Genomic DNA, 14686 nt, shown 5'->3' with positions numbered 1-14686 from the left:
TGGATTTGAACTCAGGTGCTCCTGAATCCAGGGCCAGTGCTTTATCTACTGCACCACCTAGCTGCCCCCATGTTATCTTTTCAGTCACCTTTCTCTAGCCCCTGGAGAAAAGGTAATGTTAAGATATGGCTATTCATGTTTCTTCTTATCCCCTTTAAATTTAGTAGATGGACCTCCCACTTCTCCATCACTTCAAGGTGGGGAGAAGGCATGAACAAGAATAACTTTTAATATTGGTATCATCTCATGGTGAGTTTTTGGCTTCTGTTGAATATCTCATATCCCAGAAGTTCCCTGGGAACACTATCTAAAGACCTCATGCCAGGGTCATCTCAAGCCCTCTTGGTATAAGCTGGGTTTCAGCAAACATTCCCAGAACAAACTTTCTTAAACTGTCCCTTTGAAATTCAATGACAATGAATCTGAACTTCAAAACCAGACCCTCTTCACTTTCCATGGTTCTGGAGAACATCGGTGGAGGACTTTCTTGAAATATAAGAAAAAAGAAAGAAAGAAAGAGAGAGAGAGAGAGAAAGGAAGAAAGGAAGAAAGAAAGAAAGAAAGAAAGAAAGAAAGAAAGAAAGAAAGAAAGAAAGAAAGAAAGAAAGAAAGAAAGAAAGAAAGAGAGAGAGAAAGAAAGAAAGAAATATAAGGAAGGAATAAATATAAGGAAGATGAGTAAACCAGAGGTAGAGGGAGAAAAACAAGAGAAACTGCATTTCCATGACAGTCTTTTCTCCTGACACTATTAGCCATTGTTCCAGCGCATGCTATTGCCCCCTAGATATTTCCATTTTACTTGTTTCATCTTTGAAATTCCTGTCTACGTGCCAAACTCCATTCATTTTGCCTTGGTCGTTGAGCTCCCTTCCTCACATATTATTACCATCATGATCACATAAAGTAACATACATTCAAAAAATTAAATTTCACAAAGACTAGATCAGAGAGGTGCGGTTAAGCAGCAGCAGAGCAGCTAGAACAAAACTGAGAGTTTTCATGTAGCACAAGCTTTAAGTGATCCAACAAGGAAGTACAGCAGCCAAAAAATCTAAATCAGTGTTAGGCCATGAAACCTGAGTCCCAAAGCCCATTGGTATGAGAGTCTCTCCTCATTGGTGGAGATCAATTCCCTGTGTTTGCATGAGGGGTAGGATGGAGTTGGCAACAGTGGGAGAGAAAAGACCTTCAGGCCTTTGATGGACTCTAGTCTCTTTGGATTCTGCTGTCCTTTTGCATATGTAAGCAAGAAGATAGACAATGCCAACCCTATTTCAGGTTACTGAAGGGAGAGTAAGACTCTGGGAAGAAGCTGACATGAAAGGAGCAGCCAGTTTTCAACATATCCCTATCCCCAGCTTGCTACACTACACTTTGTAGGAGTTGCCCCATTGAGGGAAATCTGGGACTCGAGTCTTCTCTTCTCTTTTCTTCCTCCTCCTCCTCCTCCTCTTCTTCTTCTTCTTCTTCTTCTTCTTCTTCTTCTTCTTCTTTTTCTTCTTCTTCTTCTTCCTCTCTCTCTCTCTCTCTCTCTCTCTCTCTCTCTCTCTCTCTCTCTTAGTTGAACTTAGTTACTACACTCCCAATGGGAGAATTCCTTAAATCTGTATTATTTAGTATATATTCTATGTATACTTTCTCTAATTTCTGTTTTGCTATTGACTTGAATGAATGGTTTTTTGGAGGGACAAGGGGGATTATTTTTTGCTACTTCCTATGTGTGTTCATTGTGGAACTAGTATTTGGAGTCAAACCTCAAATATAAAACCCAGAGCTCTCATTTCCTCATTAAGAAGCAGCAATCAGAAGTTTAGCTTGACCTTGAAAATCACGTCCCCTAGACTAATAATATTTAAGGGAGCAGATAGACATTATGTATAATATAATTTTCTCTCCGAGGAGAGTAGAGTGGCCAACCTCTGGCCCCAACTTCCTACTTTGCCTCCTGGAAGGGAATAAAGTTTCCTCTAGAGAAGGATTGGGATAGAAGAAGCTAAAGATATCTATTCTGTCTCCCTGTGAACCATACAATGACACCCCCATGTTACATGTGGGGGACAGCCTTCTTTATAACTACATTTAGAGATGCATAGCACTCAGGACTCGGGAATCAACAGTCAATCAATCGAACAGTCAACCAACTAGCATTTATTAAGTAGGTAGACTCTACCAGGCATTATGATGGTTGCTGGAGATAGGGGGAAAAGTGAAACAGCCACCATCCTCAGAGAGTTTTCATTCTGTCAGGGTAAAAAGTACACATATAAATAAGTATGAAATATATACAAAGTAATGTCAAGGGATAGCAGCAATTAGAAGGATCAAGAAAAGCCTTATGTAGAAGATAACACTTGAGTTGAATTTTGAAGGTAGATAAAGAACTGTCCTTTTAATTGACAAACCTAATGGCCTTTTCTTAATCTTCATCCAGGGGCAGCTAGGTGGTAAGGGGCAGCTAGGTGGTACAGTGGATAAAGCACTGGCCCTGGATTCAGGAGTACCTGAGTTCAAATCCAGTCTCAGACACTTGACACTAGCTGTGTGACCCTGGGCAAGTCACTTAACCCCAATTGCCTCACTAAAAAATTTTAAAAAAAAATACAAAAAAAAAAATCTTCATCCTTCCTGGCCTCTCTAGTGGATGCCGGTGGATAAAGTAGTGGGGCAAGCAATAAGTGTTAATTTATTATGTGGACACCTAGTTTACTACTAGGCACCAAATGCTAGGGACACAAATCAAACCAAAAGAAAGACAGTCCCTGCCCTCAAGGGGCTTACATTGTAATGGGGGAAGAAAACACACCAAGGGGAGCTAAAAGTGAAGGGGCAGGAGAAGGAGCTGAAGGTACCCATTTAGGGGCATGGTATTGAAGTCCAAAAAGTCAGAAACTCATCTGGGAGATGGATAAAGGTTGACTGGCCTGGGTCCTTCCCAAAAATGTAGGCCCTGGGAGAAACTGACTGATGGAAGAAGGGAGCTGGCAGGACAGAGGAATTTCCAGGATGAGAAGGCAGCAAGGGAGAATGGATGATGCAGGGCAGGGAAGCCCCAGTCACTAAAGAGGTTTGAGGATAAAACTGTGACTGAGGCTTGGTGTGAAGTCCAGAAGGTCAAAATCACAGCCTAGAGGGGAATGAATGTGACTCTCCCCAAAGTGAGGGAGAATGAAGAGTCCAGGACTACTCCTAGTCTGTGAACCTCTGTGTCTACAGGCTTAGAGGAAATAGAGTTTCAGAAGAGTAGGTTTTGGAGGAAAAAAATAAGTTTGGTTTTGGATATACTGAGTTGGATGTATCTATGGTACATCCAATGGCAAATTTGCAATCAGCAAATGTGGACCTAGAGCAAGGAGAGATGAAAATTAGATATATTGTTCTAGGAGTCATTTACATGGAGATAATAATCAAATACATGGAATTTCATGCAATTGCTAAGAAAGAGAGTGTAGAGAAACAAGAGAAGAGAGCCTTGGGTTATACACATGGTTGGGGGACAGAACATGCTTGGCAAAGGACACTCGTTAAGAGTACCCAGACAGCCCTTTTCCTCCTCTCCTTTCCCCCTTCTCCCTCCCCTCCCCTCCCCTCCTTCCCCTTTTCTCCCTTTCCCCTCTCTGTCCCCTTCCCTCCCGTATTCCCATCCCCATCCCTCCCTTCCCGGCCTAGACGATGCAGTGGTGGAGCCAGCCGAGGCGGACATCACCAAGCTGTGCCAGGACATGTTCTCCAAAATGGCCACGTACCTGACAAGCAAGCTGATGGCTACCAGTGAAGACTATAAACTTCTGGAAAATATGAACAAACTGACTAGCTTGAAGTACCTAGAAATGAAAGATATTGCAGTAAACATAAGTAGAAACCTGAAGGACTTAAACCAGAAATATGCAGCACTTCAGCCTTATCTGGATCAGATCACTTTAATTGAGGAGCAAGTAGCAGCTCTTGAGCAGGCAGCCTACAAGTTGGATGCATATTCAAAGAAACCAGAAGCAAAGTACAAGAAGTTAGAGAGGCAATGAACGCTTCTCCAGCACAAAGACAGACTCCAGGAATGACTGTGAGGGGGTATCGCATGGAGGACTTGATTCATGAGATCTACACTGTTGGCAAGAACTTCAAAGCTGCCAACAACTTCTTGTGGCCCTTCAAATTATCTTCTCCTTGGGGTGGAATGAAGAAAAAGACTACTCATTTTGTGGAAGGTGGAGATGCTGGTAACAGGGAAGACCAGATCAACAGGCTTATTAGAAGAATGAACTAAAGGTCATTACCATGATTGTTTTTCTAATGGTCTGTTAATAAAAATGGCTGTGATGAAAATAAAAAAGAGTAGCCAGCCAGATAGGAGGAACCTAGAGAGAGAGCAGTGTTATGAAAACTCCAAACAGAGAATATTAAGGAAAAGAGAAGACTCAGTTTCATCAAATGCTACAGAAATGACAGGGATAGGAACAATAAAAGGTCATTGGATTTGGTCATTAATAGATCACTAATACCTCTGGGGAGTAAAGTTTCAGGTGAGTGATGAAACAGCCAAGTGATGTAGTGCTTGAAATGCTGGACCTGGAATTTGGAAAATCCAAATGAAAATGCTGCCTCAGACACCTAATAGTTTTGTGACCCTGGGAAAATCTCTGAACTTCTCTCAGTCTGTTACCTCATCTGTAAAATGGGGATAATAATAACAACACAGGGTTGTTGGGAGGATAAAATGAGTTAAGATAAAGCACTTTGAAAATATTAAGGCACTACATAAATGCTGGCTATAGTGATGGTGGTAGTGGTGGTGAGGATGACGACGATGATGAAAGCCATACTGAGAGGGTTGGTAATAGACTGAAGGAAACGAAGTGGAGGCAATGATTATAAACAGCTTTTCCTAGAGTTTTGCTGTGTAAAGGAAATGAGACGTAGGACAATAGCTTGAAAGAACACGGTCAAGTGAAGTTTTTTAAGATAGAAAACTAGGATATTCATAGGCAACAGGGGAAAAGTATAAAAAAGGAGCTGGAAAAGTAAAGAGAGAATTGATTGTGGGAAGAGGAGAAATCTGCTGAAGGGGATGGGAGGAGATGAAGGGCACATGAAGAAGGTTTGACTCTGATGAAGAGAAGAACTACCATTTCAGAGACTGCAGTGAAGTAGGACAGAATGGGGAACAATAACAAAAGGTTTTGAGCTATACAGTAGGGGTACAATGGGAAAGTAGGGGGAGTTCTAACAAATAGCCTTTCTCAGTAAAGTGTGAGGTGAGGTTTTATCTGGAGAGGATAGCCAAGAAATGGAAACTTGGAGAGAAAATTTGGAATAACCACCATGGGAAATGCAAAAGAGAATCAACTAGAGAAGAAAGAGTAAAAAGGACTTCCTTGGGGCTGAGAGGGCCCCACCGAAATCAGATAACATCAATTGATAGTGGACCCAGTCAACAAGGTTAAATAACTTCACAATTCAGCAGCCAAGGAATAGCAGCAGAGGAGGAAGACGTTGAGGGCTGGTATATGGAAGATCCAATTCTTCCCTGCCCGTCAGCCCTTACATAAGTAAGTACTGTGAAGTACTTACTGTTAAGTACTGTGTTCATTTCTGGGCTCTGCATTTTAGAAGGCACATTGATAAACTGTAGATCATTCAGAGGAGAATAACAGGATGGTGGAGGGCCTCATGTTCATGCCATCTGAGAATTCTGACAGGCAATCTGGTATAATGTACAGGAAACAACCTCAGAATCAGGAAGACCTCAGTTCAAGTCCTGTCTCTGACATAAACTGTCTGTGACTGTGGGCAAGTCCCTTGATCTTGACCACTCTGTGTTTGCCCCCAGACCATTCTCTAAATTGAAGAAACTGGGGACATATACGCTAGAGAAGGGGCAAGTCTAGACCTTTTAGAGTATATGATAGTTGGGGGCAGCTAGGTGGTGCAGTGGATAAAACATTGGCTCTGGATTCAGAAGGACCTGAGTTCAAATCCCACCTCAGACACTTGACACTTACTAGCTGTGTGACCCTGGGCAAGTCAGTTCACCCTCATTGCCCCCCCCAAAAAAAGAATATATGATAACTATCTTCAGGAAGTTGAAGGGATATCATATAAAAGAGGCATTTGTTTTGTTTCACTTGACCCCAGAAGGTAGAACTAGGATCAAGGGGTGAAAGGCATAAAGAGACTAATTTCAGTTGATGTCAGGAAAAACTTCCTAACAAATAAAACAATCCAAGCATTGGAGTGGGCTGCTTCTGGTGGTAGTAGGTTCTATTTTATTTAAGGATTTCAAGCAAAGACTGGATGATGTCATAGAAGGGATTATTGTTCAAGTAAGGCTTCTTTCAGATTGTTCTTGGCTCCCTTCCAACTCTGGAATTTGATAATTGTAGAAATAACAACAATTACACATCCATTGAGTGCCTAGCATATTCAGAACACTGTGATAACATTGGGACAATAAAGTAATGTGTTATGATCCCTGCCCTCCCAGTGCTATATATTATATTACTAAACATTTAATGTATTAGAAAGAGAGAGGGAGATCAATGTCCCCCAAAAAGGGGAATAGCAATAGCAAAATTATGACTTATGATTGATTCTGTTTATACTGTGATAAATAATTAAACCAGAGTAACTGGTCAATTACTATCCTATGACTTGATTGTGTGTAAGTTTTCATTAAACTTAGGTACCTGAAATAAAATTCAAGACATCAAATTTAAATACATTTTAGTTTTTTTCATAACCACTAAAACCAGTCATTATAGCTGTTAGAAGACTATGTCAATGTTCCAGGTAGGTAGTAATGAGAGCTTGTATAAGATAATAGCAGGAAGAAAAAGAGAAGAAGAGGTCAGAAGTTACAAAAGTAGAATAAATAAAAGTATTTGGATATAAAAAGTTATGTAAAATTAGTATTTCAAAAAAATGACTCTAACTTTGTTAGTGGCTCTTTTTTCTTCCTGCTTTCATGTTATAGCATATATCTACATATACATATATACACATGCACACATATGTATAAAATATGTGTATATACATGTATGTAGTCATATCAAGACGGGGCTACAAAATGTTCATTTTGCATGGAAACAAGAACAAACTTAATCCTAAGAGTCCCCAGAGTTGAATGAAAGAAAAATATGCTTGTTTTTCTAGGATCATAAATCTAGAGATGGAAGAGACCATAAAGGGTCTCTAGTCCAAGGAAAACTGAGGCCCAGAGAGGTTACATGACCAAGAGGCAGAACTAGGATTTGAACTCAAGTCCTTTAACTACAAATCCAAAGCTCTTTCTACTAAACCATAGGCTTATGGTTCCCAAGAGCCCTCCAGTTTGTTTCCCTACCTCTCAAATCATTTCTTTTTCTGTTTTGGTCTTAGACAGACATACAAAATACAAAGTCCCTCCAAAAAAAAAACTATAGGCAAAACAGAACCTCAATTCATTAATTTGTGAACATCTTTTCCCAAAGATGCGCTATTTGAGTTTTAGTTAGTACTTCCATTCATACATCTAGAAGTGCATCTGTAACATCTCTAAGAGACTTAAGTCTACAAATCTATTGACATATACACACAGGGTCCTAATAGACTAGCTGTCTGTCCCCAAACAACAGTTTAATTTCATACATTGTTCTCAGCCTGCCTGAAAGTAATATAACCCAACTAAAAAGCATTGACTACTTCACCATATTTCATGGAGCCAGGCCTTCAGCCAAGGTGGCCCCTTCTATGGTGCTGATCACTGTGGAAGTCCATATAAACTTTGCAGATCTGCTTACCTTGATTTTCCAGACTTAAACCATTTGTTATCTGTTATTTGTTATCTGCCTGAACTCTCCAGAAATGGCTTTCATTGTTTTTCCTTGGTTGATTTACATATGAAGGACATTCAGAAATTAAATAATGAATTGCATTCTTTCTGGAAATCCACAAAGAACACCGTGTTCTCTAAAGCAAGCCTTTGAAAGCACATTGCTATGGAAGCCAAATAAGTCCTCCAGCTTAAAACCTGATTTTTCTTTGGAGAGTCCATTAAGTGTCAGAACCTGAAAACAAATGTTGCCGTGTTTCCAGATGAGTGACACATTTTGAAGTTGATAAAAGAGTTTTCTCTAGTGACTGAGGTCTTTGAAAATTAGAAAGAGTAATAAAATCAGAGAGAAAAAGGTATGTGTTGATGCTTGAACCTATTCAGCTATTTCATGATCCCCTAGTGCTTTAGCTTAGAAACCTTTCCAAGCTGGGGTGAACGTTGCAATATATTGGTTGTTGAGAACCAAGTCCTGGTTCTAAACAAAGCTTGTATAGACAACTAAGTGTGATAGAGGTTTCCAACAATTCAACCCTTGTTCTGTCCTGCCCAACTCTCTTAGTATCCTTTGTTTATAGTACTTGGATTAAGACCCACATCATCCCTCCCTCTCTCCCTGAAGAACCAAGGGAGATAGATAACTCTTACTTTTTGACCATATTATCAGAGCTATAAAGCTAGAAGCCATCTAATCCAACCCCCCATTTTATAGATGAGGAAAACTGAGACTGGAAAGAACAGTGATGTTAGAAGATAAAGACTTGTCCAAGGTGACATAGGTAGTAAATATCAAGGTCTGCTATACCCAGCTTATACAAGTTCACAAGAATCAATTGTAAAATTTTCATTGTGAGCAATTATGCCTCAGAAATCAGCAAATGTTATAAATATGGGCCTGATTCATTGTTTGGTTGATTGTCTAGACTTAGAAAAATAATAGATAAAATGTTAATAATACAGATTAAACTTAAAGTGTGTCTTGCATACATCTGTTTTCCAGAGAGCTGGTTGTTAAACATTTACCAGCAAATTACTGATTTTAATTCTGGTCCTAATACTGTCTAGAGTCAGTGCTTTTTTTCCATGGTAATATGCTATTTCCATTTGCATTCAGACTTATTAGTCATTGAGAAACTGGGCAATCTAGGTGAGGAGGAAGAGGGGAGAGGAAGTTCTATGAGTTAGAAGGAGAAAAATTCATTTAAGATGACATTTGTTTTTATTTCTTGTAGTGCTTTGTAGCCTCTGCAGTGGGGAGGCTGATGCAACACAAAGGATGGGATCTCATATAACAGTTTTAAGAAGAAATTCCTAGATCCTCCTGAGCCATAAGATTTAGAGTTGTAAGGGACCTTAGAATTCATCTAGTCCTATCCCCTTATTATAAACAATTTGCCCATGATTACATAAGTAAGAAGTATCAGAGTTGAGATTCAAACCCATGTCCTGACTCCAAGTCCAGTGTTCTTTCCATGATATCATTCTATTATTATTCTCTCAAAGCTAAGAATCAATCAATCAACCAAGCCACCAGGTGTTGTGCTAAACACTAGAAATACAAAAAAAAAAAAAAGTAGAAATGCAAAAAGGGGCAAAAGCAGTCCCCACCTTCCAAGAGCTCACATTCTAATGGGGGAGACTATATTCAATTAACTATGTACATACAAGATATATATAAGATAGATGGAAGATAGTATCCCTGGTAGGAGAGAACAGTGAGAAAGGTTTTCTGCAAAAGGTAGGATTTGAGCTAAATTCTAAAGAAAAACAGGGAAGTAGAAGATTGAAATGAAGGGTGCAGAACATTCCAGGCATGGGGGACTACAAGAGCAAAGGTGAGGAGCAGAAGGTAGAGTATTCTGTGTGAGGAATGGCAAATCAACCAGAGTGGACTAGAAGATCACATCATCTGGGGAGGGGAGTACAGCAAATTGGAAGGTAAATTTCCATCCCAGGATGATGAGATGGGCATACTGAACTAAAAATACTGGAAAATTTGGCCTTCAAGGCAATGAGATGACCAGCTGTCCAGCAGCCACTTATCATGTAATTGGACATCCCTGCCTGCCCCCACAGCCCAAGAAAGAAAGAAAGGGAATTCCACAGATGTGGAAAATCAACACTGTGTATCTGCATTTGTAGGCAGTAAAATAGTGCTCCCCAGCCATTCTATTGACAAGATGTCTTATCAGGAAGACAATGAATACAGATTTGTAGCCTGAGCTAATCCCTGAGCACTCATTCTTGGTATGAGCTCCATTCTCAATTTGACCTCCCAGAGTTTATATCTGCTTCAAAACCCAATCCGGGAGCCACTTCCTTCCTAAACCCTTCTCTGACCTCCTCTCCCAGTTGTTCATTCTCTCACTTTCCCTCAAATTATCTATACATCCTATACCCACCCCCATGCCTGCTCCAACTGCAATGTAAGCTCTGTGAATACACAGGCTGTTTAATTTTCTTCTTTGTACCCCAAGTGCCCACCACAGTGGAGAGCCTCATATATCACATAGTAAGTGCTCAGATAGACTATAAAGCACATAGTGGGTGCTTAATATATGCTAGTTGAATTGAATTAGATTATTAGACACCTTAAAAAGTTGTTGTCCTATAAACTCTTATAAGCTATAAGTTCTTTTCTGAGAATGCTTGGTTATCTTCATGGAGATCACGCATTTTGTAGAATATGTATGGCAAAATTTTAATCACTTTCTAAATCACTTTCTAGCTTCCCCTTGCTATCCATAACATTCTTAACTTGTTTTCTCCCATCTCTGTTACCCTCCCTCACTATTGGTTATTAGCCTAAATTACATTTTAAATAGAAAATGTGTTCATTTCTCAAATTCATGTTAATTGAACATAACTAGGAAGCTATGGGCAGGTAGGTGATCTAGTGGATGTAGTGCTAGACCTGGAGTCAAGAAAACTCATCTTCCTGAGTTCAAATTCAGCCTCAGACACTAACTAGCTGTATGACCCTGAGCAATTCACTTAACCCTGCTTGCCTCAGTTTCTTCATCTGTAAAATGAACTGGAGAAGGAAATGGCAGACCACTCTAATATCTTTGCCAAGGAAATACCAAATGGGGTTATGAAGAGTTAGACACAACTGAAAAAAATGACTGAACAACAAAAGGAGGCTACATCTGCTGCTGCCCAGAGTTGCATGATCCACAGGTAGATTACCTGATCCGTGATCCTGATTTATAGATATTAGCACACCCTCCACTTGTAATACCTTCACTGCAAGGGTGTTATGGTCAAGAGAACTCCATCTGAGAATGTGGCCATTACTCCGAGGCTATGGTCCAGTAAATATAGGGGTTGAAGTAAGGAAAATCACATTCCTGCCTTTGATCGTATCTGGAATACCATGTTGATTTCTAGATGCCACCTTTTAGGATAGGCATAGATATGACATCCAGCACAGGGAGACCAGGATGGTGAAGGTCCTCGAGGGCAAGCTATGTGAAGATCATCTGAAGGAATTGGGAATTTTGGCCTGGAGAAGAGAAGAGAAGCTTAGTGAGGACAGCCGGTATGTGAAGGGTTGTCTTCCTGAAGAGGGATTGGTCTTATTCTTCTTGATCCCAGAAAGCAGAACTGAGAGCAATGAGCGGAGGTTGATTAGAGGAAGATTTTTGTTTCAAGTAAGGAAAACAGTTCCTAGAAATGAGAACTGTCCCAAAGCTCATCGAGCTACCTGATGGCTCAGACTGGACCTGGAGGACCACTTGTCACTGGAGTAAAGAGGACTAGTCTTCAGATATGGGTTGGGCAAAACAGCCTTTGGAGTTCATTCCATTGCTGTAATTCTTTAGTTCTGTGTTTTTGTGATGGTCATAAGAGCAAAGGGGATCATGGGATAGGTGGTTAATGTCAGGGATGCTCATGAAGGACCGGAGTTGGGATGTTTCCTTAGGACCTAAGTCCAAAGTTCAAGACAGAGGCAAGATGAGACACTGGGTCAGAGAGAACTTCAGGCAGAGGTATTTCAGCAATTGGTATGACTCCCTGAGGAAGAAGGTGGTGTGTTATTGAAAAAAAAGTCTAAAACCCTACTTAGGCCTTCCCCTTCAGATCTTCAGGCTTACCTAACTGGCTCCCACCACTAAATAGAACTCTGCTTTTGTTACCATTTTGTCACCATTAACATTCTTATTCCCCTCAAGAGCTTTTTAGTCTCTCTTAGGTTGGAGGCCCACATCTTCTGACCTCCAGGTCTCTGTTCTCAAGAGATACGGTAGACGAATTGAGGGAGGCCTAACCCGCCTTACCATTAGACAATTTATATCCTCCATAGACCCTGTTTTTCCTTGGGTAAGACATGGACATATGACAGTTCTAAACCCTAGGTTATTAAAAGTTTAACTATGAATAGAACCACAGATCTCCCTGGCAACCCTCCCACCCACAGATGATAGTGTCAGGGCCTTTAGCAGGTGCAATAGGGCAGCCTGGGCACTTGAGAATTTTGAGTGAATTAGATTCTACAGCAATCTAAATCACTGACAGAAAATCTACAAAGGACTTTATACATCAAAGTCCAACGTTCTCCATCTTAGATATGGAAAGCAAAACCCATGGCAGTTGAGTGACTTGCCCAATTAAAACAGTTTAATAAGGGTCTGAGGTAGAATTCAAATCCAAAGGTTTATTACTTCAAGTCCAGAGTTCTGCTCGTCATTTCATGATGCACCATATCCTTGGGTTACAAATGAAAGTATAGTTGTTTATTTATGGTATTTAAAAGTATATATACATTGATATATACAATCTGCAAATACTAGATAGAAGTATCTGTGATTTGGTCAGTACAGGGAACTTCAGGTGTGGAAATGACTTCCATCAATGCAGTTCTGAATGGGTCTATAATGTAGGAAATCAGTCCTAGATAATTGTCTGAGGGATACAGAGCTTAAGTGACTTGCTGAGATTCTCACAGACATATACATACCAAGAACTGATAAATGAGTAAGAGGTTTTTTGGGGTTTTTTTATACTAACCATCATATAAAGAACTCCCAAAACATAACTCCTACCAAAGCAGATCAGTGACTGTTGAGCACCCTATAGTCTTAGAGAGTTACCTGAGCCACTGAGACTTTAAGGGATTCACCTGTGATCACACAGCCATTATATGCTAGAGGGAGGCATTGAAACGGTCTTCCCAATTCCATGGCCAGCTATCTATCAGTTGAATGAATAACATAAGAACTTATGATGGGATCAAAAGACACACTCAGAAGAGGAAGTTTCACCACAAAAGATAATAAGAGGGAAGAAGGAAGGGAAGAAGAGAGGGTAAGAAGGGAGGAAAGGAGGGAGGGATGAAGGCAGTAAAGGAGGAAGGGAGGGAGAAAGAATGGATGGATTTATTATGTACTTACAAGGTGCCAGGCACAGTATCAAGCGCTTTACAAATACTATTTCATTTGATCTTCACAATAACACTGGGGAGGTAGGTCCTTATTTTTATCCCCATTTTAAAGTGAGGAAACTCAGGCAGGAAGAGGTTAAGTGACTTTCCTGGGGTCACACAGCTAGTAAGTGTCTGAGGATGGATTTGAACTTAGGTCTTCCTGATTCCTGGACCAATAGTAACATTTAATAAATTTGTGTTTTCCCTTATTAATATTCCCTTCAGAAATATGCTTGAGGGGCAGCTAGGTGGCACAGTGGATAGCACACTGGCCCTGGATTCAGGAGGACCAGAGTTCAAATCCATCCTTAGACACTTAACACCAGCTGTGTGACCCTGGGCAAGGGGGAAAAAAGAAATATACTTGAATCTGTGTCTCCTCTGAACTTTCAATAAGCTACCCTAACCCCTTCCTCTGGCTGGAACTTTATCAAGTCTTAGTTCCTTTTGCATCTTAACACATACTTTTCCTTTAACCCGCATGATCATTCTTTATCTTAATTAGTATATATATATATATATATATATATATATATATATATATATATATATAAAGAAAATATAGGGGGCAGCTAGGTGGCACAGTAGATAAAGCACAGGCCCTGGAGTCAGGAGTACCTGAGTTCAAATCCGGCCTCAGACACTTAACACTTACTAGCTGGGCAAGTCACTTAACCCCAATTGCCTCACCAAAAAAAAAAAAATCAAAAAAAAAAAAAAGAAAGAAAATATATGTATACATATATACACATATTTATGTTAGAACAAAAGGAAGATATAGATTCCATACATATAAATAGATAAATCACTTCCATTCTAATCAGCCTCAGATCTAGAAATATCTAATCCCTGACTAACATATTCATCATTTTCTTCAATGCTACTGGTATCTTCCATCTCTCAGTAGCTCCTGTCACACTCTACCTCTCCTTGTATGGAAAAAGGAAGAGTTCTAAGAACTGATGCCTTTCTGTAAAGGTCTATAAGATCCGTTCTCTACTTGTTTTCATGGATTATCCAATCTTATGCAGATTAGATTTTTAAAGCTATAATAGATTTTTGTAATGAGGTGATTTCATTATAGCATTCCAAAGCCAAATAGAGTGTCTTCATTTTCTATTCTGTTCTGGGTAACATTTGCATGCTATGTAGCTAAGGCAGAGCTAGACCTGAAATTAGGAAGACTGAAGTTCACATGCCCCCTCTGATATTTAGCTGTGTGGCCACTGGCCCATCATGTGACTTCTTTGAACCCCAGGCAGGGCTGGCGCTCCCTCCCCACATCTCTTCAAATGATAGAGGGGTTGGTGGAGGTGGTTCACACACCAATGAAATCACCAATCCTTGATGAAATCACAGCCTTACGCTATTCTGGATTATACACAGTTAAACCACCTCCATTGGTATGGGAGATCAAATATATTTGCATTGTAGTCTAGGGCAGGGACCGGTGGTTT

The 14686-nt window shown here is 40.1% G+C and overlaps 2 protein-coding genes across 2 annotated transcripts in view; both read left to right on the top strand.

The window, feature by feature from the left end:
* PCSK2 (proprotein convertase subtilisin/kexin type 2) overlaps nt 1–14686 on the top strand; it is a 326924-nt gene that overhangs the window by 155743 nt on the left and 156495 nt on the right. The window lies entirely within an intron of this gene.
* On the top strand, nt 3669–4019 carry LOC122741884 (biogenesis of lysosome-related organelles complex 1 subunit 2-like). Its single transcript, XM_043985749.1, has one exon. The coding sequence runs from the start codon at nt 3720–3722 to the stop codon at nt 4017–4019; it is 300 nt and encodes a 99-aa protein (XP_043841684.1). The 5' UTR covers nt 3669–3719.

Source organism: Dromiciops gliroides, chromosome 2, assembly GCF_019393635.1.
Source record: "Dromiciops gliroides isolate mDroGli1 chromosome 2, mDroGli1.pri, whole genome shotgun sequence".
Taxonomy (NCBI): Eukaryota; Metazoa; Chordata; class Mammalia; order Microbiotheria; family Microbiotheriidae; genus Dromiciops; species Dromiciops gliroides.
Note: the sequence above shows the minus strand (reverse complement) of the source record. Positions and strands in the feature narration are given on the sequence as shown.